The 22,446-nt window shown below is 47.0% G+C and overlaps 1 protein-coding gene across 4 annotated transcripts in view; it reads left to right on the top strand.

Moving 5' to 3' along the window:
• Positions 1-22,446, top strand: part of SCN8A (sodium voltage-gated channel alpha subunit 8) — a gene marked incomplete at both ends in the record, with an annotated part of 38,254 nt that overhangs the window by 9,080 nt on the left and 6,728 nt on the right. The window contains 16 exons of one of the 4 annotated variants that reach the window (XM_079547929.1): positions 1,917-2,008; positions 5,792-6,013; positions 6,413-6,476; positions 6,904-7,045; positions 7,516-7,722; positions 7,911-8,198; positions 8,944-9,303; positions 10,516-10,651; positions 12,300-12,538; positions 13,068-13,241; positions 13,795-14,151; positions 14,880-15,350; positions 15,757-15,874; positions 16,531-16,685; positions 17,078-17,251; positions 21,306-21,428. In XM_079547929.1, the coding sequence (XP_079404055.1) occupies positions 1,917-2,008; positions 5,792-6,013; positions 6,413-6,476; positions 6,904-7,045; positions 7,516-7,722; positions 7,911-8,198; positions 8,944-9,303; positions 10,516-10,651; positions 12,300-12,538; positions 13,068-13,241; positions 13,795-14,151; positions 14,880-15,350; positions 15,757-15,874; positions 16,531-16,685; positions 17,078-17,251; positions 21,306-21,428 (3,322 nt within the window). Of the gene's footprint in view, positions 1-1,632; positions 1,725-1,916; positions 2,009-5,791; positions 6,014-6,412; positions 6,477-6,903; positions 7,046-7,515; positions 7,723-7,910; positions 8,199-8,943; positions 9,337-10,515; positions 10,652-12,299; positions 12,539-13,067; positions 13,242-13,794; positions 14,152-14,879; positions 15,351-15,756; positions 15,875-16,530; positions 16,686-17,077; positions 17,252-21,305; positions 21,429-22,446 lie in introns of all 4 variants that reach the window. The other 3 variants (XM_079547928.1, XM_079547930.1, XM_079547931.1) reach the window with 3 other exon arrangements.

The raw sequence follows: 22,446 nt of genomic DNA, 5'->3' as shown, positions 1-22,446 counted from the left end.
TTGGGTGTAGGATTAAGAGCCAAGCATCTTTACATTCTGGTCTCTACCACCCCTTCCCCTTTGGGCTTGCATGCTGGAATTGTTGCAGGTTGAGCAATTTCTGATGAAGATGCGGTGTCAGGAAAAGGAGACGCCTTTTTTTTCCCTTCCTCCTCCTCTTCTCTTGTGCTGGATCAGCTTCCATTGGGCTCACAGTGAGGAGTTCACGTGGATGCCTGAACTCACAGCTGGACCTGGGGCTGTGAGCTGGCAGTTGTTGCTGGAAGATATATATATATTTTTTTCCCTTTTCTACGTTTTGAAGCATTAAGCATGTGCGTGTTCAGGCTCCTGTAGTCAGTGGAGGCCAGCGAAGACTGGAGGACCATGCAGAAGGCTCAGGAGCCCGGTTCTCAAGGGATGGGAGCAGTTGAGTTTGATCAGGGTGAAATACTTTAATTGTTTGAACTACCTGGCCTTGGTTGGGCTGCATTCCAAGCTCTGAGCCACAGCTTTTCCTGAGCTCTTTGTGCGTTGAGTTGAGTTGCAAAGAGTTGGATATCGCACACAGAAGTTGGAGAACCCGTAACTCACCGCCATTTTGTTTTTGCTTTAAGATGGGCAGGGATCTGCTGTGCGCAGAGTAAACCTTTGTGAGCCACGCTCCCAGTAGATGAGAGTCACTGTTAATTGGTCACTTGCTTTGTTTCTTAATAAATTAACAAGTAACAGCGTGCCAGCTTTAAAAGGCCCAATGCACAGATATTGAATCTGCCAAAAGCTGGCCTAACTATGGAAGAACCCTGGCTAGGACCCTGGTCTAGTTGGGTTGCCTTGCTGTAGGAGAGTCTAGACCTGGAAACCAACGAAAATAAGATAAAATTCTTGAAATAAAATGCTCCTGCAGCAGGAGAAATCTTGAATACAGCACATTTCCATGCTTTTTGGTGCCCTCCTCCTCACCAGACAGCACAGCAGAGAGGGATACGACCCGACTCTGTAGCCCTGCACTAAGCCTCTTACCCTCTGTGTGCCTCAGGTTTATCCCTCTGTAAAATGGGGATAATCCCACCTACCTGTGGCTCGCAGGTAAAGCCAAGAGGATTAGAATGGAGCAAGCAAAGCAGAAGGTGGTGATGCTTTGTTGAGACTCAGAGGAAGGCAAAGCAAATATCCCTGAACCCACTGAGCAGAGGCGATGTTACCAAGACTCCTGGCATATTTGGCTGTGGGGCTGCATTCCCCTTCTTCTGTAGGGTTAGCCTCACATTTTCATGTCCCATATAGTCAAGAATGCAATTTCTATCCATGCAGCTGGCCCAAGAGTTCTACATTCCCTTCTTCTGTAGGGTCGGCCTCTCATTTTCATGCCCCGTGTAGTCAATGCAATGTCCATCCATGCAGTTGGCTCAAGAATTCTCCATTCCCTTCTTTTGTAGGGTTTTCTTGCCCTCTGTAGTCAAGAGCTGAATGTCCATCCATGCAGCTGGCCCAGTCTGAAGAGCCTTAAGCTGAATTTCCCCCTTAGAGTTCTCTCTCTCCTTTTAAACGCGGATTCTGAAGGGTTTTAAATGACGAGCTGTTTCCTACAAACAGCCAGCTGTGTTGCAGGGTGACCCCAACGGTGCCATTAACTCTGGTTTAATTCTGCAGGTATATAACAGAGTTTGTAAACCTAGGCAATGTTTCAGCTCTGCGCACTTTCAGGGTTCTGAGAGCTTTGAAAACTATTTCTGTAATTCCAGGTAAGGCGTCCTGCGGTTGGTGTTAGCTGTTGGGTACAGGGCCCCTGTGAGTGATGTATTGCTCTGTCTGTAGTGGTTGTTTTTTCTTTTCTTTTTTTTTTTTTTGGTTTTTGGTTTTTTTTTTTTTTTTTTTTTTTTTTTTTTTTTGTGTATTGTCATTGTGTTTTTTGTGTGTGACCTCCCTCATTGCAGATATGTCACAGAGTTTGTGGACCTGGGGAATGTCTCAGCATTGAGAACTTTCAGAGTTCTCCGAGCTTTGAAAACTATCTCTGTAATTCCAGGTGAGAACCGTTCAGCATTAAAGGCTGGTCTTGCTGTTTCTCTTTGATATTCCCCCCTCATCCTGCATTGCTTATTTCTCACCAGTGGCACTGGGATATCTTTGATGGGTTTGCAGTCTGTATGGATGGGATGGTTGGAAATTGAGGCTCCTGGGCCATTGGATGAGCAGCCTGCTGTTCCATACGTCTCCGTCCCTGTGTACACGTGTGGCTCTCCAATCTCTGAAATGAAAGCCAGACTGAAAGTAGAGTCCAGAATGAGTCAAGGTTGAGTTTGGAATGAGTTGCTGCTCTCTCCTACTCTGGGCTGCCCTGTGGCCCAAACTGCTGTGTGAGCTTTCATGAAGCCCCAGGTCCTAATTCCCAACGTTGCCCATTTTGCACGGCAGGGCTGTCCCTTACAGGGATGCTTCTGGACTTTGGGTGCCAAAGAATGAGGGCTGCCCTTGACTGCAGGTGACCATGGAGCATCAGGGACTGAGAGTATGATCAGAAGTGAGAACCTCTCCCATCCCCGCACAGAAAGCACTTGGGACACGTGCAGAACCTGGTGCAGGTGGTTCCTCAGGAGCATCCCTCATTTTGAGGTCAAGCTTAAGACTCGATTCATTGAAGCAGCTGTGATTTTTTTCCAGCTTTTGGGTGCCTGACCCGTCTCACCTCAGGAACCACTTGATACGTTTTGCTGTTCTGTTTCTTCACGTTGTTCTCCCGATGCATTAACTGGCAACGGATGTTTTCCTTACTCAGGGTATGCTCTCATATACATTTACCAGAAATTGAGCAATGGATTTGTAGGGGCCCGTCAGTTTGTCCCCATTCCAGACTGCTAAACCCATCAGGTGTACGTGGCTGTTGTGCATGATGGTCTCAAGTGGCACCCGCTTTCCCTGCACTGAATGGGAGAATGCCAGAATAATGTTCTTCCCTCCCTTAATGTCTGGCAGTGCACACACAGAGAGCAAAAGGTATTTTGGTAATTGCTGTTAGCAGTGCACTGGGCAGACCTGGAGTGCAGCTGCAGTTCTATCAGCTGCCACAGGTATTGACTGCATTGCTTGAAGAGAAGGAGCATTGCTGGAATAAATTTCGTCCGTATTTTGCTTTTGTAATCGTAGAAAAATGGAGGTGATGCAGCTTTAATGAGCTGGTTGCTATTTGTGCAGCAGCATGCCTTGCCTTTCTATGGAAAGGAGCAGAACAATTTTGTATCGTTCCTTCCACGCTGCTCAAAACCAATGGAATTCTCCCATTATTTCAAATGGCAGCAAAGGGTGAAGGGATCCAAGCTCTCAGTTCAGTGCAGCCACACTTTTCCTGCACCCAGCTGAGGGACTCCTGGCTGAGCATTGGGTGCTCTGCATTTATCCACGGCCAGGACTCACTGTTGGCCAAACTTGGGTTGGTTGTGTGGGTTAGGCTCTGGGATAGAGTTGCCCTAGTTGTGGTTCTGCAGCATGGACCCAATGCACAAACCTTGCTCCTGTTTTGGTTTTGTGACTGGCAATATATGAGGAATGTGAAGCATTTGTGTAATTAACCTTTCTGGTTACTTAATATGAAATTAGGTTTATCAAGTGCAAGAGCAGAGGTGAATGTATTCAACATAAAGGGGTTCCCTTTCTGCTTCACTCTGTAAAGGAAAAGATTTTTGACGTTGTGCCTAACGAGGAGGTGATCTTATTGTCATGAGAAGTGCTAGTAGTCTTCCATCAATAATTGCAATCATCCTCGTGGTGTTTTATGGACAAGATAAAAGTGGGAAACCCCACCAGGACATGAATGGCACTGGATAAAAGCAGGTGGAGGCTCTGTGTGGAAATACAGAAACGTCAAAATGCTGCATTCGTGTTACGGCTCCTGAGACCACATCAACCCATGGTGGTTTATTATTGGCACTCGGGTTATTGCTGATTTATCTTTCCGGTGCCATCAGCTGTCAGCCTGACACATCCCAGATGAAATCACCCCCAAAATGAGGCTCGAGGCCACAGTGAGAGAACACCATGCAGAACAGAAACACAACTGCTGGGGAGGTGGCTGCATGTGCAGGGCAGAGCAGCGGGGCGACGGGATGAGCATGCAAACAATGTCGTGACGGGCATCTGCCTGCCAGAACCAACAGCAAACAGCCTGCTTGGTGTTTGGGTCGGGCTTTGGCATCGACTTAAAAGTTCTGAAGGAAACAAAAGACACTGTTAAAAAATGATCCCTCCGTAAAAGATCCCTTTTTGCTTACTTTAGACTCCTTCTGTTCCCGATGTGGACCCAAACCTCTGTTGGTGTAGAGAGGTTTCTTGTGCAAGGTTTATTGCAGGATGCTCAGTGTGGCCTCAGACAGAGACCTTAACCCAGCTCTGTACTAATGGATCTGCTTTTCTTTTTTTACCCATTTTTTTTTTCTATTTTACCCTACACTCTCTTATTTCCCTTATTTCTGAGCTGGGTCCTTATGCAGCCCATTGATTACCAGGATATTTTGGCTCCTTCACCAAAACTAAGTCTTGAAACAAGACTGAAATGATTTCTTGAACTTGAAAGTACTTCTGCTGATTGAATCTTTAAATTCTCCGGAAGAATAACATCTCCTTTAGAGCTAGCATCACTGATACAAACATGAAAGCAGTGGGAGATGGGGGTAGGGCAGAGGTGTTGGGGCATGGACAGAGCTATGCTTTGGGAAGGTAAAAATGGGCCAAATTTGGGTAAAGGGAGCCCAGTGCAGAACGCACAACTTTTGACTAAGTGCCTTTTCATGGAGTGAATTAAAGTACAGGAGGAACTGATTCTGGGTATATGTTACTGGTGTGGGAGAAGAAAAAAGCCCTTAGAATGGTTTGTAAGCAATGGGCAGAGCTTGACCTGGGGCAGCATCTCCTCTCGGATCTCTGTGCTGCATTCCAGCATTTCCCTCTGACTTTGACTTGCGCTGTTCCTTTTTTGTGTATTTTATTGCTGCCCTAAGTAGGAGCATTCCTGAAGCACTTCATGGCTTTGTGCACAGAGGCAGTTTGTTAAATGCAGCAAAGGAGGACGATTTAGGAATTGCCAAGAAATGGGGAAAAGGGGAATTGCTCCTTAAGCTTTGAGTAAAAATCTGGGAAAAAATTGTCATTTTCCTCCTTCCTCTCCCCATCCTGCTTCTCCATTCGTTTACAGACTCCAGTTGACCCTACTTGATGTCAGAAATGTTAATTAACGGGCAGTGTTCCTGCGTCCCAAATCCTTGCTTAAATCTGGATGCTGCATTTTACTCCAGTAACACGACCAGAGAGTCGTTACGGTTCCTTTTCCAGACCAGACGGTTTAGGAAACAAATGGGATTTTATCCTCTTGGCTTTTGTCATCGAGCCTTGCTTAACGACCCTGAGAGCTTTGATATCAGAGCCAGCACTGAGCGCAGTCCTGCCCCAGCTGTAACAAAACCCCTTTGATTTCTGTGTTCAGACAAACCCAACCTCCAGCGCAGTGACTCCAGAGTGCAATCCTCATCCCATCCAGCAAACCTCAGATATTCTCAGGGCTGATCTCCGTATTTCTTGGTCTCATGTTGCTGCCTCACCCCCTAAACCGGTGATCCCAGGGCTGGCATGGGGATGGGTCATCCCTCCCATATATTGAAAATCCCAAATGCAAGGATGCTCTGGAGCAGCGTTAGGTTCCCGAAACCCAACCCCTTTATGGCGGTGTCATTTTGCCACCCCACAGCCATGATAAGGCGCTGTATATATTTGGGTTTTCAATGACTCTGTGTTCTTACCAGTCTTGCTCTCCACTCCACAGGCCTGAAGACCATCGTGGGTGCCCTGATCCAGTCGGTGAAGAAGCTGTCGGATGTGATGATCCTGACGGTGTTTTGCCTCAGTGTCTTTGCTCTGATTGGGCTGCAGCTGTTTATGGGCAATTTGAGGAACAAGTGTGTGATTTGGCCAATTAACGTGAACGAGACGTTCCTGGATAACGGCTCCCGGGGCTTTGACTGGGAGGAATACACCAACAATATGTGTAGGTATTTCTGCAGTGATGCTCCCTGAAACCTTCTTGTTTCGCTTAATGCTGCTGCCCGGAATTTCTGACCTGGCTGCGATGCGGTCTGCCCAACTTTATTCTACAAAAACCCCTTTTGTGGATGTTTCTCCGTTTCTATAAACCTGATCTTATTAAAGTGCCTCAGCTGAGCCCTGGGCTGAGGGTCAGCTCCTTCCTTTGGTTCTGCTCTGGAGCTGCTGGCACCCATCTGCTTTGCAGCATCCCCGTGCCTGTGCTAACGAGAGGGAGATTGATAAACTTACCAACACTCCAGTAGACAACGCTAAAGTTGAGGTTCTTATCGTGCTGTAGTATGTTAAATCCTCTACTTCCGTATGTGTGGGCATGTAATCTTCTCTTTTTCATCTCCTTCAGCAAATTTTTACATAATTCCTGGTGCCCCTGATCCTTTGCTCTGTGGTAACAGCTCCGATGCAGGGTGAGTGGTTGAGCTTTATTAAGAGGAATGACTAATTGCCACTGATGTTCGCTAATGATGACAAAACCTTTGGAATGTTTCCTGTTGCTTTGCTTTGTTGGTCCTGGTGTTATTTCAAACGTGAAATGCAAATGTTTCACATCCCTTAATCTAATTACAAAGCCACTGTTGCTGTCTGTTGCACTGATGGGATGTGAGCTGGCATTTCTCGTGTCATCTCTGGGGGTTGGGACGCCTAAGGATGAGGTCTGGTGGCATTATTTCCTTCTGTGTCCAATCAGAGAAATAAGGGATGGAGGCTCAGAAACAGAAAGCTTCCACGTGCCACTGCCCCCAGTTGGTTCTCACTGCTGACATGCATGCGATGGATTGACCGTACCCCTTTTGCTCCATCAGTGCCCTGACATCTCTTCCCTCTTCTCTGCAGTCAATGTCCAGAGGGTTACACGTGCATGAAAGCAGGACGGAACCCAAACTACGGTTACACGAGCTTTGACACTTTCAGCTGGGCTTTCCTGGCTCTGTTTCGCCTTATGACTCAGGACTTTTGGGAAAACTTGTATCAATTAGTAAGTGAACGCTTTGCTTCGGAGTTACGCAGCAGCAGAGTTAGGGGGAAAGACAAGGGAGAAAGCGTCCAGCTTTATTTGAGTCTTTCCTTGGAACTTTGCTGAAATGTTGTTTGTTTGTTTGCTTTAATTTCATTTTGCTTTGTTTTGAAGGAGTTCAGGCTTTGAGTTTTGCTTTGTACTCCCAACTTCTTTTCAGTCTGCGCGCATTGGATGATCCCTTCATAAGAGGGATGTCACCTCCTGTGTTTATGGCTTTGAACATGCAGGGTCTTTGTGCTTCGCAGTGGAAGCACTGAGATTTTTTATATTCAGCACCACTGATATCTTAAATATATTCAGAAAATACTGTAATTTGCTTAGGAGCATTCAGGTTAAGAGACTTTGGATTGGCTCACATACATGCATCGCTCTGGAAGTGGCATTCCCATCTCCTTTCCTCTGCCCTCTGCCATTCTCTTTCCTTTCAGACCTTACGAGCGGCAGGAAAAACCTACATGATCTTCTTTGTCCTGGTGATCTTCGTGGGCTCGTTCTACCTGGTCAACCTGATCCTGGCTGTGGTGGCCATGGCTTATGAAGAGCAGAACCAGGCCACGTTGGAGGAGGCAGAGCAGAAAGAGGCCGAATTCAAGGCCATGTTAGAACAACTGAAAAAGCAGCAGGAGGAGGCACAGGTGAGTGTTTTGATTGTCAGTTCTTTATTCGTTTGCATTTTTTTAGTTATCTGTTTCCCTGTTATCACAGTGATGTGTAATAAACAAGGCAGCAATGCCGTGGTTGGCTTTCTGGCATTCTCTCTTAAAGCAGCGAATGGAGTGTTGTTCATTGAGAAGCTCTGATTTATTTCCCTGTTCTCTTTCAGGCTGCTGCCATGGTCACTTCGGCAGGGACGGTCTCTGAAGATGCTGTGGAAGATGATGGTGGAGGGAGGATGTCTCGGAGCTCATCGGAGATCTCTAAACTGAGTTCCAAGAGTGCCAAGGAGCGCCGTAACCGGAGGAAGAAGCGGAAGGACAAAGAGCTGTCGGAAGGAGAGGAGAAGGGCGACAACGAGAAAGTGTTCAAGTCAGAATCCGAGGATGGCATGAGGAGAAAAGCCTTCAGGCTGCCAGATAACAGGATAGGAAGAAAGTTTTCCATCATGAACCAGGTAGTATTCGTTTCCTTCCTTAGTGTTTATGCTTATTTGTAGTTGGGATCATACTCTGTTTAATCCTGACTAGAACATCAGAAGGATCTGCCCCTACATTGACATGTGCAGGGGATCAGGATGTCACTCAAGGCCCAGGTTTGCAGCCCTGGTGTGGATTGCTGCTGAGATTAGTTGTTCTACCCAGATCAAACTTCTTCACCAGTGTAGCTCAGCCAAGAGTGAACAATGTGCTCTGAGTGGTGGTGGTTGGACCTGGAGAGGGAGCAAAAGCGCTTTCACAGCTCTTATCATAACGTCACAGCATGGTTTGTGTTGGAAGGGGCCTTCACAATCATAGAACGATGGAATCATAGCATAGTTTGGGTAGATGGGGACCTTAAAGATCACAGAGCCATAGGATGGTTGGGTTGGAAGTGCCATCAATGCCCCCCAGCCCCATCTGCTGCCCTGGGCAGCTCCATGCCCCTCATCAGCCATCCAGATTCCAAACCACAGCCAGGCTGTGAGCACCTCCAGGGATGGGGCACCCACACTCCTTTGGGCAGCAGTGCTGGGGCCTCGCTGTGCTCTGAGCACTGAGCTTCCTCCTCACCTCAGTCTCCCCTCTTTTAGCTTACAGCCATCCCCCCTTGTGATAGTATGTAAAAAGTTGATCTCCATCTCGGTTGCAAGTACTACAAAGTCACCACGGTGCTTTGCGTCTGTGCCACTCACCCCAGTACCCTTCATTCCCTCCTCCCAGTCTCTCCTCAGCATCCCGGGCTCCCCTTTCCTCTCCCGACACAACAGCAAGAGCAGCATCTTCAGCTACAAGGGCCGATTCCGTGACCCGGGCTCGGAGAACGAATTCGCCGACGACGAACACAGCACGGTGGAGGAGAGCGAAGGCCGCAGGGATTCCCTCTTCATCCCCATCCGCGGCCGCGACCGACGGAGCAGCTACAGTGGCTACAGCGGCTACAGCCAGGGCAGCCGCTCCTCGCGGATATTCCCCAACCTCCGCCGCAACATCAAGAGGAACAGCACGGTGGATTGCAACGGCGTCGTGTCCCTCATCGGCGGCCCGCCTTCCAGCATGCCCGGCGGGCGCCTTCTGCCTGAGGTGAAAACAGATAAGGCAGCTCACGATAACACCATAAGGAGGCTGATGTGTAGCTAGCGTAGGCATGGAGGCCTTGTCGTCCTCCTCTACTCCCCCATATGCCGCCCTCCAAGCTGTCTGGGCACCCCGACGCATTGAGTGTTGGTTTGTCTGAGGCCGGTGTCTGTTCTGGGTTCCAATCCCCAACACTTCAGCTTTCCCCTTTCTTCCCTTAATCAGATTTATCATAACAGCTCTTATCATAACGTCACAGCATGGTTTGTGTTGGAGGGGGCCTTTGCAATTGTGGAACGATGGAATCAGAGCGTAGTTTGGGTTGATGGGGACATTAAAGATCACAGAGCCATAGGATGGTTGGGTTGGAAGTGCCCACCGCCTTTCTCCGGTCTTCCAAGAAAAGGACTTGGAATGTAATAACCCTCAGTACGTCAGGGTGCTTCTCATGGAGCTTTTTGCAGCCTTGGGGAAAGGGGGCCAACTAAAACTTCTTGCAAATGCTCTCTACTATAAGATAAACCTGGGAGCTTAAAGGGAAGTTGAGACGGCCATTTGGCACTCACTAAAAAGCCTCTGAATCTTCAGAGGAAATGGCGGTACCTTGGAATACCAACAAGGAGGTTGTCTTACTATAGAATAGGTTGGGTTGGAAGGGACCTCGAAGATCATGGAAGCATGGAAGGGGTTGGGTTGGAAGAGACCTTAAAGAACATTCAGTTCCAACTGCCTTCCATGGGCAGGGTTTCCAACCACTAAGCCAGGCGCTAGGACAGGTTGCCCAGGGCCCGATCCCACCTGGCCTTGGACACCTCCGGGGGCGGGGTGTTGACTTTTTTGTTTGTACAAAGAAAAACCAGAAATCCTGAGTGTTTCCATCAGACTGCAGGCTGTTTGAACCCACATCCAGCTGCGGGTCTTTCTCAGTGCAGAGCCTTGAAGTATGTCTAGGGAAATACCTGAGGGATTCTACTTGTTTCGGAGCTGTTACGGTTTGAAGGGCTTGATTTTCCAAGGACAGCTGTTAACATAGCAGGAAACTTCTTTAATTTAAATTTTTGAATTTTCCTGGCTTTTGGTTTTTCCTTAATTAGTTGGTCGAATTGGTATTGAGTAGCCTTCTAAGTGCATCAGCAACTCAGGAGAGTTACGTGCTGATAGCACGTAAAACACCAGGAAGATGAAAAGCTGGTATTAATCTGCATATGAATGTTGCAGGGTACGACTGAAATTGAAATTAAGAAGAAACCTGGTGGGTCTCTCTTGGTTTCGATGGATCAGGTGAACGCCTCCTATGGAAGGAAGGATCGTACCAACAGCGTGATGACTGGCTTGACCAACACCCTTGTTGAAGGTAGGTATGGTTTGGAGGTTTGCTTTTGGGTTTTATGAGTGTGTATGGATCGATTGCCCTCTCGTGGTGTGCATTAGGAAGGCAGAGCACCCATCCACCAGGCGGTTGTGAGGGTCCACATCTGGTTTCCTTGTGCTGAGCAGGGCTGGACACACATTGCCCCGTTTGCCCAAGGGGATGCTGAATGGTGATGCAGGACATTGTGAGATGGTTTTGGGGTGGCTGGTATGACTAGAGCGATAGCTGCTTGCTAATGTTGGCCTTCCTTGGACTAGGAAATACAGGAATATTAGACTCAGGTCAGGGCTGGGTCATTTAGAGCTATCCTGCACAACGGAGATATTAATGCATTGTTTTTACCCACACCTGCTTCTTTCAAGCCAACATTAATACAAAAGCATTTATGAGACTTTGTTTTACTTGTTTCTAAATACAAGCCACGTGGGTGTGGAGGCGAAGACAACAAAGAGTTGTAATTTCACAATAATGAATACGCAGTTATAGGAGTAAGGTAATGGTTTGGGTGCTCTGCCATCTCCCGAGGGCTGGAGGGACCCTACTTTGCTTACAGCCATGGGGAGAAAAGGTTTGAGCTGCAGTGAGATCTCCAGTGCAACAGCTGTGAAGGGAGAAAGGGGCTCCTGCACGATGGAAGTGCTGAAGCGCACAGAGGTGCAACTTCCAAGTACGTTATACAGGAGCCAGCAAGAAATGGTGAGCAGCAGCCGTATGAGGTTGATGATCTCAAATTCCTGCTGTCTCCTGCAATGAAACTATATGAAAACTAAATATACTTAGAAACAGAGCAAGGCTCTTCTGCTGCTTTCCTCCTGCGCATACGCCTACAGGCTCCAGTGCTACGGTCCTCTTTTTTAACTTCAGAAATTCCAAGGCAACTCAACACTAGGCAACCAGAGAACCAATGGGAAAGGGAGCAGGGGTCCTTTCCCTCCCCATAAAAAAAAACAGACCTTCAGTGAGAACGGCTGTACAGCCTCAATAAAACCATCACCAAAGTCAAAGAACGATGGGGGAAAGCTCCTGGTTTATTTTCTTTCTAAGCACTTGAAATAAGGCAGTTTAAAAGATGGACGCAGCGTTGTGCTTGGCTTCTGTACATGAGTGTGTTTTGTCTTAATCAGGTTATTTCTGCTCAGAATCCTTTGCAGCATGATGTCATGCATTTCCTCTTTTAGATCATGCCTGCGTTCAACACAGAATTAATTTAACTTCAAGTTATTTAAAAACTGGCACCAAAGGCAGCTTAGAATCCGCAGCTTTTATTTAAGCCATTTTACCTTGGTCAGTTCTGAGTTAAATATATCCTTTCATTTACAACAATTAGAGCTCATCCTGGTGGTCTGTGTGGTTGGCCATGGCCATCAACTCCACTGCTTGGTAACTCTTTGTATTAAGCCATCATCACACAGCCTGGATTTATTTCTTTGGTTTTGGGTATTGCTGAAGGAAGAGAAGGCAAAATGTAACTTTGCTGCAAGAAAGTTAACTCACAGTGCAAGCAGAGAGAGAGGGGAGAGGGTCAAGATGTCCAGGCTGGGAGAATTTTAGCCATGCTGAGAGCCAGGCAGACCCAGCAGGGATAGAGGGGAAGACTGAACTGTGTTGCTGTTTTCTTTTGTGACTGTAGAGCTGGAGGAATCCCAGAGGAAGTGTCCCCCATGCTGGTACAAATTTGCCAACACATTCTTGATCTGGGAATGCCACCCCTACTGGATCAAGCTGAAGGAGATAGTGAACTTAATCGTCATGGATCCCTTTGTTGACCTGGCCATCACCATCTGCATTGTGCTCAACACTCTGTTCATGGCCATGGAGCATCATCCTATGACCCCAGAGTTTGAACACGTGCTGTCTGTAGGAAATCTGGTAAGACAGTGTTGGTAAATATTCATAGAATCATTGAGGTTGGAAAAGGCCGCTAACATCACCAAGACCAACCCCAACCCAGCCCACCATGCCCATAACCACATCCCTCAGTGCCCCATCTCCACAGTTCTTGACCTCTTCCAGGGACGGTGACTCCACAGCTCTCTGGGCAGCTGTGCCACTGCATCTCCACTCTTTTGGAGGAGAAATGTTTCCTAATACCCAACCTCAACCTCCCCGCTCCAACCTGAAGCGGCAGTCTGTGGCAGCTTGGAGATGTTGGGTGCACCTTTCTGGACAAAATGCAATACTACTTAAAAATCCATCTGTAAATCTCTGGTATGCCTGAGTAGGTCAGTGAGATTTGTGCTAGTGAAGCTGAGAATTGGGGACAAGCACACGGCATTGAATAGACAGTGTTTGAACTGTCACGATGAATTGAAGGATCATCGTGGGGGCTGAAGCTCACAAAATGGACAGATGTGAATCTGTGCCCGTTCTTTTCTCTGTCTCTCTCCCAACACTCCAGGTTTTCACAGGAATTTTCACGGCAGAAATGTTCCTGAAGCTCATCGCCATGGATCCCTACTATTATTTCCAGGAAGGCTGGAACATCTTTGATGGATTCATCGTCTCCCTCAGTTTAATGGAGCTGAGTCTGGCGAATGTGGAAGGGCTTTCTGTGCTGCGATCTTTCCGATTGGTATTCATCTTCCAGTCCCTTATGAATGCTACTTACCTTATCTAAAGAAAAGGAGCATTCCCCTCAAACTCCTTTTTTTTGCTTTTGGGGAGGACAGTGGGTGGAGTTGTATCATTTTCTTGGTGTCTTCTTTCTTGGCAGTGCTGTTATGTTGTATGAAATCTGATGCAGTGAGGGATGACATGGTGGTGTCTTGCTTCAGAGTACTTGATACGGGTGTTGTTTGACCTTGTTAGAACACCTTTCATTTTCTGTGGTCCCTTGAGATAATTTAACAAGTCAAATTTGCTAGGCTGTATGTGCAGCTTTTCCTTTGCTAATGGAGATCAGTATGTGGAGGAATACCTAAGTGCAGAGTACGCAGAATTGAACGGACAGAGAACTGAAGCAATCCCTATTGCCAATGATTTCAGCAGCAAGAGCAGGAGGTTATGGCTGCATAAAATTCTTGATGGCTCTGGTTTATGAAGTTCTGCCTGATTGTGCCCTTTTTTTAAAAACAGATGAAATTAACTGTTGTTCTTCTGTTTGTTTGTTTGTTTGTTTTTTGTAGCTGAGAGTCTTCAAACTGGCCAAGTCCTGGCCCACTCTGAACATGCTGATAAAAATCATCGGTAACTCAGTGGGTGCTTTGGGCAACTTGACCTTGGTGTTGGCCATCATCGTCTTCATCTTTGCGGTGGTGGGCATGCAGCTCTTTGGCAAAAGCTACAAGGAGTGTGTCTGCAAGATCAATCCGGAGTGTGAGCTGCCCCGCTGGCACATGCACGATTTCTTCCACTCCTTCCTTATTGTCTTCCGTGTGTTGTGTGGGGAATGGATTGAGACCATGTGGGATTGTATGGAGGTGGCAGGACAGGCCATGTGCTTGATTGTCTTCATGATGGTCATGGTCATCGGAAACTTAGTGGTCAGTAAATGGTTACTGATGGGCTTTATCATTTTCTTCTGGGTGGGGTAGAGCATGGGAATACCTCAGGACAAGGGCAGAACGTGGGGAGACCACGGGTCTAGGGTGTCTCTTCCAGTTTGGTTGGGGTCCTTCATGGCCTTTGATGGATGAACAGTCCTGTTGACTTTGGTAGTAAAATATTAAGGCTGCGCTTTGTTTGGCCTTAGCCAGTTGCCCACAAAAACAGCATCCAAGCAGATTGCAGTAAAAACTTCTCAAATTCCAGGAGAGGAAGGTCCTGAAGTGCTAAAATAAGGTTGGAGGTTTCTTCTAAACTCTGCTAGTGCAGAGTTACTGTGTGCAAGAAGGGGCTGTTGAAGGGGCAAGAAGGGGCTTAGGCTGTCATGTGGGAGCTCAGACTGGATCAGGATGTTTCTCTCTAGACTTGCATTTTGTGAAGAAAAGTCTATGGAGGAAAACATAAGCAAGGCTGAAGCAGAGCGAACGGTTGTATATCTTACGAGTAGAGTTTGAGCCCTGTCTGAAAGGACTTGTTTCTCACTAAAGGGATTTAAAAACAGAATGAGCCCTGGAACTACCAGCAGACGTGGGCAAGGAAATAAATCTGGGAGCGATCCCTCAAAATGCCCCAGTGTGGCACATTTCCTTTGAGCTTTAGATGGGCCCAAGGTGGAAATCTTGCCCTCGTGTGTAGGCTCTGCCAAGTGTGACCTCTTCTCCTCCAGGTGCTGAACCTGTTCCTGGCTTTGCTGCTGAGCTCCTTCAGCGCAGACAACCTGGCAGCAACGGATGACGATGGGGAGATGAACAACCTGCAGATCTCCGTGATTCGCATCAAGAAGGGCATCGCCTGGATCAAGGCGAAAGTGCGTGAATTCATGCAGGCTCACTTCAAGCAGAGAGAGGCAGATGAGGTCAAGCCTTTGGACGAGCTGTATGACAAGAAGGTGAACTGCATTGCCAACCACACAGGGGCCGATATCCACAGAGACATCGATTATCAGAAGAATGGCAACGGCACGACCAGCGGAATTGGGAGCAGCGTGGAGAAATACATCATCGATGAAGACCACATGTCCTTCATCAACAACCCCAACCTCACCGTCCGGGTGCCTATTGCTGTCGGGGAATCGGATTTTGAAAATCTCAACACAGAAGATTTCAGCAGCGATACGGATCCTGATGGCAGCAAAGAGGTACGTGGAAATGCTAATTATCCATTCTTGTCGTTTTGACGCCTGAGCAACTGGAAGCATCTTGGGAAGGAGCACTAGATAGTTCCAGCACCAGACTTCTGTTTGCGTGATGATGTTGTCTTGCACCCAAGACAGAAGCTTCTTGTGCTGGTTGCTTTGTGGAGAACCGTGTGTACTTGTGTATTTACTTAGTGCATTTGGGTATGTGATTAAAGGAACCAATTGAACGAGGTGTCTGTCCGTCCTACTGACGTGAGATGTAGGCTGGGTCACGGTCTTAATGAGGGCAAGTGAGGGAACAGCTTTCTCTACAGTAAATGCAGTGAATGACTTGCTGAGTCACCACGAGCTTCGGTATTTGGTGGAGCTAATTATAGGTTGGAATGGGTTTTATTTTGTGTTCAAGAAACTGGATGATACCAGCTCCTCCGAAGGCAGCACCATTGATATAAAGCCTGAAGTGGAAGAAGTCCCCGTGGAGGCACCAGAAGAGTATCTGGACCCAGATGCGTGCTTCACCGAGGGTACGTTGAGTTAGATGGAACCTCTGAGCTGTTACCTGCTGTAAGCTTACCTTCAGCTTAGGTCTGGGGTTGAGTTTTAGCTTCTTTTGAGAGCCTTCTTGGGCCCTCCATCACAGCTGAAGTAGGCAGGAAGCATTTGCAGGGTGAAGGCCTCGGAGATGTAGCTGCCATTGCTAAGATCTAGCTGACTTACAGGTAGGGAAAGCTGATCTTTTGCACAGTTAATGGGTTGAGTATTTAGAAGCAGAAGAATCTGCTTCTGGTTTTGTTTTCTTTTTTTTCCTCCCCTCTCTGTCACTGGCCTCAATGTCTTTCAGCAGCCAATTCATTACAGGTATTCCCATGGCAAAGAGATTGTAAATGGCTCAAGGTTATTCTGTGGGCAGGTTCTCCATTCCTGTCCTGTCAAGTGCATGGATTTCTCACCAAATATAGCTAGCTGTTCAGGAGTTCTTGTTAATTTAGAAACAGAAATGATGGAAGTAATCCTAAAAACCCCCAAAACACACAGAGTTTTAACTGAAACTCAGCACGCTTGATATTATGGGCATCCACATCAATTCCAGGCACTGAAAACGTTACGTTCTTACAATATCTCATCCCCTACCCAACAAAATGTGGGGCTCACCCCTCCTTGTGCATCGTTCTCTTTCCAGGTTGCATGCAGCGCTGTAAGTGTTGCCAGGTCAATATTGAGGAGGGGCTGGGGAAGTCTTGGTGGACCTTGAGGAAGACGTGTTTTCTGATCGTGGAGCATAACTGGTTTGAGACTTTTATCATCTTCATGATCCTGCTGAGCAGTGGAGCCCTGGTGAGTGGCATTCAGAAGTAGCCTGGGGGGATTTGGGAACTCTGTGTAGGAAACTGGGTGAAAAAGGGAACTGTGATGGTTCTTACTTGGCAAACAACAGATCTGCATTGTGGTAGGTGCTGTACAAAAGCACTCTTTCTCGGGGAGTTCGTTTAGTTTAAACCAAAAATGAAGATCCTGAGCCTGGATGTCTGGGTTCTGGCCGTATTTTGAGTAGAAATGCAGTAATTTGAGATAGTTGATGCAACTGCTAGAGCAGATGTACTGCAGTGCGTAAGGAATGTCATCCACTGCTCATCTCAGTATTGTTTGGATGAGCTTCTGGATTAATTGCCACGTTGACCCGTGGAGTAAATCTGGTGTGATGACAGGAGTACCTGGTTATTCCCCAGGCTTTTGAGGATATTTACATAGAACAGAGGAAAACCATCCGGACCATCTTGGAGTACGCAGACAAGGTCTTCACGTACATCTTCATCCTGGAGATGTTGCTGAAGTGGTGTGCCTACGGATTCGTCAAGTTCTTCACCAACGCCTGGTGCTGGCTGGATTTCCTCATTGTGGCTGTATGTATCCTCTCTTCTCTACTTCTGATTGGGGAAAAAAACATGTGTTAGTTAGCAGGATGTTGGGGTAATGCTTTCTTCTGCGAAGTGTCCTAACTGAGTCATGCATTCAGTGTGGATTCAAACCCAGATGTGTGTCTGAAACACGTTGGAGGGTTGAGCCCTTTGAGTACGGAGAGCATTTCCTGTGCAATTTGGGCATCTCAAGTGCTTGGATTCTCTTAAAAACATTTTGCCACATCCAGTTGTGAAGCAGCATTGTAGTGAGTGCCCCAAGAGCAAATAGAATGCAAAAAAAACCTAAAAACCTTCCAAGGCTCTTGTTGGGAGAAGGAACCTTTTGAATATGATTCATTGATGCCAAGTTGCTGTTCAGCAACATTATCACACTGGAAATATTTCTGAGTAGGTGGAGGAACTATCCTTGGAATTCAGGGGCAGAAGTGACTCAGGATGTCTACATTTCCTGTGGAAAACTGACTTTTTTTTAATATATGTATATATATGTTTATATTACATTTTTTTTCCTTACAAAAAGCTCTGCTCCCCATAACACCTTTCCTTCTTACACATCTCGAAGAAGTAACTCTTCTTTTCTGAAAATAACTCTATCTCTGTCACTGCCTTAAGCACAAGTGCTAACATGAGAACCGATGCTTGCTGCCACCTATTCCTCTGTGCTGCTCTGGGGAGAGAGTTTGACAAAACGAAATCCTTTGGGGCGCAGTATTGCAGAGAAGAGCAGCTGCTCAGCAACAGAAATAACACTCGTGGTCCTTATGCTTCATGTTGTGAGTCGAATTCCAGCTGTTGGGAACGAGCAAAGTGCCATTTACAAATTGCACGGCGTGTGGTCATGACAGATTTGCAGAGAGTGAGCAAGTGCAGCGCCAGTGGCCTGTGCAAGGAGCCTGAATTTGCAGTACTTAGGGCACATTTCTGTTTGCTTGCTACCATAGATGGGAAACACGCATGTTTTAGTCCACAAAAAATAAATGGGAATTCGAGATGCTGAAAGCTGTAGAATAAGCTGATGTTGCAACGAATGAGCCAGAGCTGAATGTTAGTCAACAAAACCTCAGCTCTGCACAGTATCCTGTAGCTGCTAAACACGTTTTATTTTCAAATTCTTGAATGTGATGTTGATGGGGTTGAGTGGAGTCACGTGGCGGAGGCCGTAACGGATAGAGAATAAGACTTTGCATCATAACGACCCTCTTGAATGTTATTTTTCAGGTTTGGTAGCATTGTCAAATAACTCTCCTCCTCTGATCCCCAAAGCTTGCTGTGGGTGTATTTGTGAAGACAAAGTCTTGTTCTGGGTGAAGGCTTCTGCTTTTCAGTCAATCTGGGATCCCTTTGGTCTGACATCGGTGCCTGCTGTGTCTTCTGTTGGAGTGTGCGAGAGAATAACACTGCAAAGGCCCCATGAAAGCTGAAAGAGCCTTTAGACTTTTTCCTGCCATTCTGATAGGTTCACGCTCAGGAATGAGGCCTTGTCCTGAGGGGAAGAAGCTCTCAAAGTGCGGATTCAGTGAAGTCTGTGTTTTATATAGGGAGTAACACACCTTGGTTCTGTATCCATAGACCACAGACCCCACAACCTCCAAACGCCATTTGACATTGGTCTCACCTCTAGCCCATTTTTTGGGTGATTCCTTGTACGCCTTCCCATTCTGTTTGTTTTCAGCATAGTTTTTTATGTTCTCACTTTTCCGTGCGATCGGAATCCCAACCTGAGGTGATGTGGATGTGCCAGGGTTGCATTGCCCTTGGTCCCATCCCACATAGGCTGGTTCTGTTTCATGAGGGCTTAGTTTAAACCCTTGGAACGCCCTTGACATTGTTCTTGTTTCCAACAGTATAACTTAAAAAGCAAAGAACCCGAAGCGACATGGGGAAACCAAAGAGCCCTGTTGCCTTGTATTGTAGCATCTTGGTATTTAGTAGCATTTGGGGGCAAATGCAAAGATAGAAGAAGCACGAAGCACGCACACAGTTTAGCAAGGCAAAATCCGTGTCTTTCCAACGTTCCTTTACCAAAGAGATTGAAATTATTCTGCCTGGGTGGCCTTAACCACGGCTGTGAAGATGAGTAGAGCTCATGTACTGGTGTTGGATGATGTGCTTGACCCACAGAGGGTAAGAGCTTTTCCAACCCATCGTACCAGCAGATGATTCTTTAGGTCAGATGGTGTTGCTTTATGCCCCTCTGAGCCCTTGGTTTGGTCTTAGATATCGGGGTGGGGAAGAGGATTTTCACAATTGGTGAAGGAAGTCCAGAGCGGAGAACAGGAATTCCTCTGTTTGTGTTTGTGTTTGAAATCTGAATATTTTTCCTGAAATATGTGGTGTTTCATAAGGATCATCTTTGTAGTTAATGTCATGTTAGTATTTTAACGTCCTCTTTAAAAAAAGAGGGAGGGCAAATGGGAAATGTCCTCTTCTGGGAAATAGGATCAAAACAAAAAAAAACAAGAAACCCACCAAAACACACTTGCTAGAGGAGGCCTCATGTTTTTCCATTATTTGTTGCTGTATATTGATGTCTTTTTTTTTTTTTTCCTTACAAAAGATTGACATTTCTGTTCTTATCTGTGTCTGTAATGTGATGCCAGCCAGAAATGGAAGGTAGTGGGATGCTGATGGGTGGTGTCTGTAGGTGCTGTTTCATACGGCCGAGTCACGCGTAATCCAATCCAAAGAGTTTCCCAGGGCTCACCTGGGGACTGGAGCGCTGCCCTAAAGGCACGTCCCAGCTCCAAAAAGAAATGGCCCCACGCTCCCAAGCTTTTCCTCAATGCAGTGAGAGCCTGGGCTGCACCAGTTGGCCAAAGGCAGCCAGGAATTCATGGAATCATAGAATCTCGCAATCACAAGGTTGGAAAGGATCTACAAGTCCAACCGTCCTCCTGTCAGCATTACTACCACTAAGCTACTACATTCCTCATAGAATCATTAAGGTTGGAAAAGGTTTCCAGAATCATCAGCCGACCGTTGATCCATCCCCAATAAACCCTGTCCCCGGGTGCCACATCTCCACGGTTCCTGAGTCCCTCCAGGGACGGTGCCTCCACCGCTCTGTGCCGACGCATCACCGCTCATTCAGAGGAGAAATTGTTCCTAACGTTCAACCTGATCCTCTCCTGGTGCAACCTGAGGCCGTTGCCTCTCATCCTAAACTCACGAGCGTGGAGCCTGGCATTGATTCCAGGCTGTGAGCAGGATGTGTTGTCTTCGTGGCGTTGAAAAAGGGGCAGAAATGAACCGGTCCCAGTTCTGCTGCCGTTTTGGGATTAGAGCCTGAGCGACCATGCAATCCTGCATTCCCCCCATCAGTAAGATGCTGATCTCCCCTCGCCTTTCCCCAATGGAGGTGTTCCCCCCATGCTGCTTGGGTTTATGAGCCGCCAGAGCTGGGATCAGCCGCCGTGGCCGCGTGCCCTCCGTTGGGTGCTCCCATTTTTCGGGGCCGCTCTGCCAGAAGCCAGCTGGGCTGCTTGCTGTGCAAACGGAGCTCAGGTGGTGCAGTGTGTGTATTTATCTGTATTCTTTCTCATAGGTACCTTTAACATTTGTCTGGCTTAATTTAATGGGAGCCGCTGGGATCCTGCAGACATTACAGGGCGAGGGTAAGGTTTTTGTCATCCGTTTGGGCTCTTCCTTCCGACAGACCCCTTTTTCTCCGTCTGTGTGTCTCTGCCTCTCTCTCACTTCTCTTTCCCCTATGTTCTTTTCTTATTGCCTTTCTCAACCGCATTATTTCCTTCCAGGTCGTTTCAGTCAAGTGAAGTAGGCAGCTGGTGTCATGTCTTCGGTATTTCTCTATGGGGGCCGCCCAGGCTGGCAGCCGGGGTTGGGCAATCAGGGCTAGGGGACTCGTGCTAACAGTCTGGAACCTTTTTTTTCTTTTTTCTTTTTCTCTTTTTTTTTTTTTCTTTCTTTCTTTTTTCTTTATTTTTTTTCCCTTTCTTTTCCTTTTTTCTCTTTTTTTTTTTTTTCCTTTTCTTTTTTTTTTTTTCTTTTTCTTTTTCTTTTTCTATTTTCTGTGTAGGTCTCTTTAGTCAGCCTTATAGCTAATGCCCTGGGCTACTCGGAACTAGGTGCCATAAAGTCCCTTAGGACCCTAAGAGCTTTGAGGCCTTTAAGAGCGTTGTCCCGATTTGAGGGGATGAGGGTAAGATGCCATCAGCAGCTGATCCTTCTGCATGCCCGTGGAGCGGTTTTTTTTACGCATGCTAGAACTGATCAAAACGGGTGGAAAAGAGAATTCCAATCAGAAGTGTGGTGCAGCTGCTGACTCGATCACCTCGACCGTCGATGTCCCCCACCCTGCCCACCGCTGCGCACTCCCCAGTTAAGAAAGGGAGAATGCATCCAGCTGCCTCATTACATTAATGACCGGCCCCAACCACGTGCCATTTGTAGACGATGTTAACACTTGGCTGTTCTCATTGAGCCTGGCTTTGACCTCTAGCATCCGAGGGGGCTTCTCAGCTGTAACTCTTCTATCTAGGGAGAATCACCAGGTGCAAAGAAGCAGAATTCGAACCGCCCCAGGCTCTCCGCCGCCTCCTGGGGGGGTCGGATGGAAAGAATCTCTGAGGGGCTGCCAAAAAATGCGATGCGGGGGGGGTTGAGAGGCTCCAGGAAGGGACCAGCGGGGAGCTCGGCTGCTTGCAAAAACGGCCTTGGTTTAATTCCTCTTGTTGCACCTTGTTGTTCTCGGTCCAGTCTGGCGGTGACTGGAAGCCTTGTCTGGTAGTGAAGCTTTTTCCCTTTCCACTCCCTCCCTTGTACCATGCTTTGACGGTCCCCTGTCCTGTCACCGTCACACGAGCCACGAAGCAAAGCATTGAACTTAACAAGCTTTCCTCAAATTGCTAGCCAGATTTGAAATCATTCAAAATTACTTCAGTGTCTTCTGCTGCTTTCCCGCTCATATCTGTATTTTGGTGCCTATATACTTTTTTTTTTTTTCCATTTGGGATTGAGACACTCTTAAGAACATGCAGAAAAAATGCATGTAAGTGAAGGGTATGTCATGTGGATGGATTTCCCAGTTGCTCCTAGGTCAGTAATTTTGGTCTTTTTTGTTGAATCCCGATTGGCTCGCAATAGGAGAGATTATGAGAGCTAAGGTTATATTATATATATTGAAAGAATAGGGGAAAAAAATAAGAAAAAAGGGGAAA

This window comes from Tetrao urogallus, assembly GCF_951394365.1.
Source record: "Tetrao urogallus genome assembly, chromosome: 35".
Classification (NCBI taxonomy): Eukaryota; Metazoa; Chordata; class Aves; order Galliformes; family Phasianidae; genus Tetrao; species Tetrao urogallus.
Note: the sequence above shows the minus strand (reverse complement) of the source record. Positions and strands in the feature narration are given on the sequence as shown.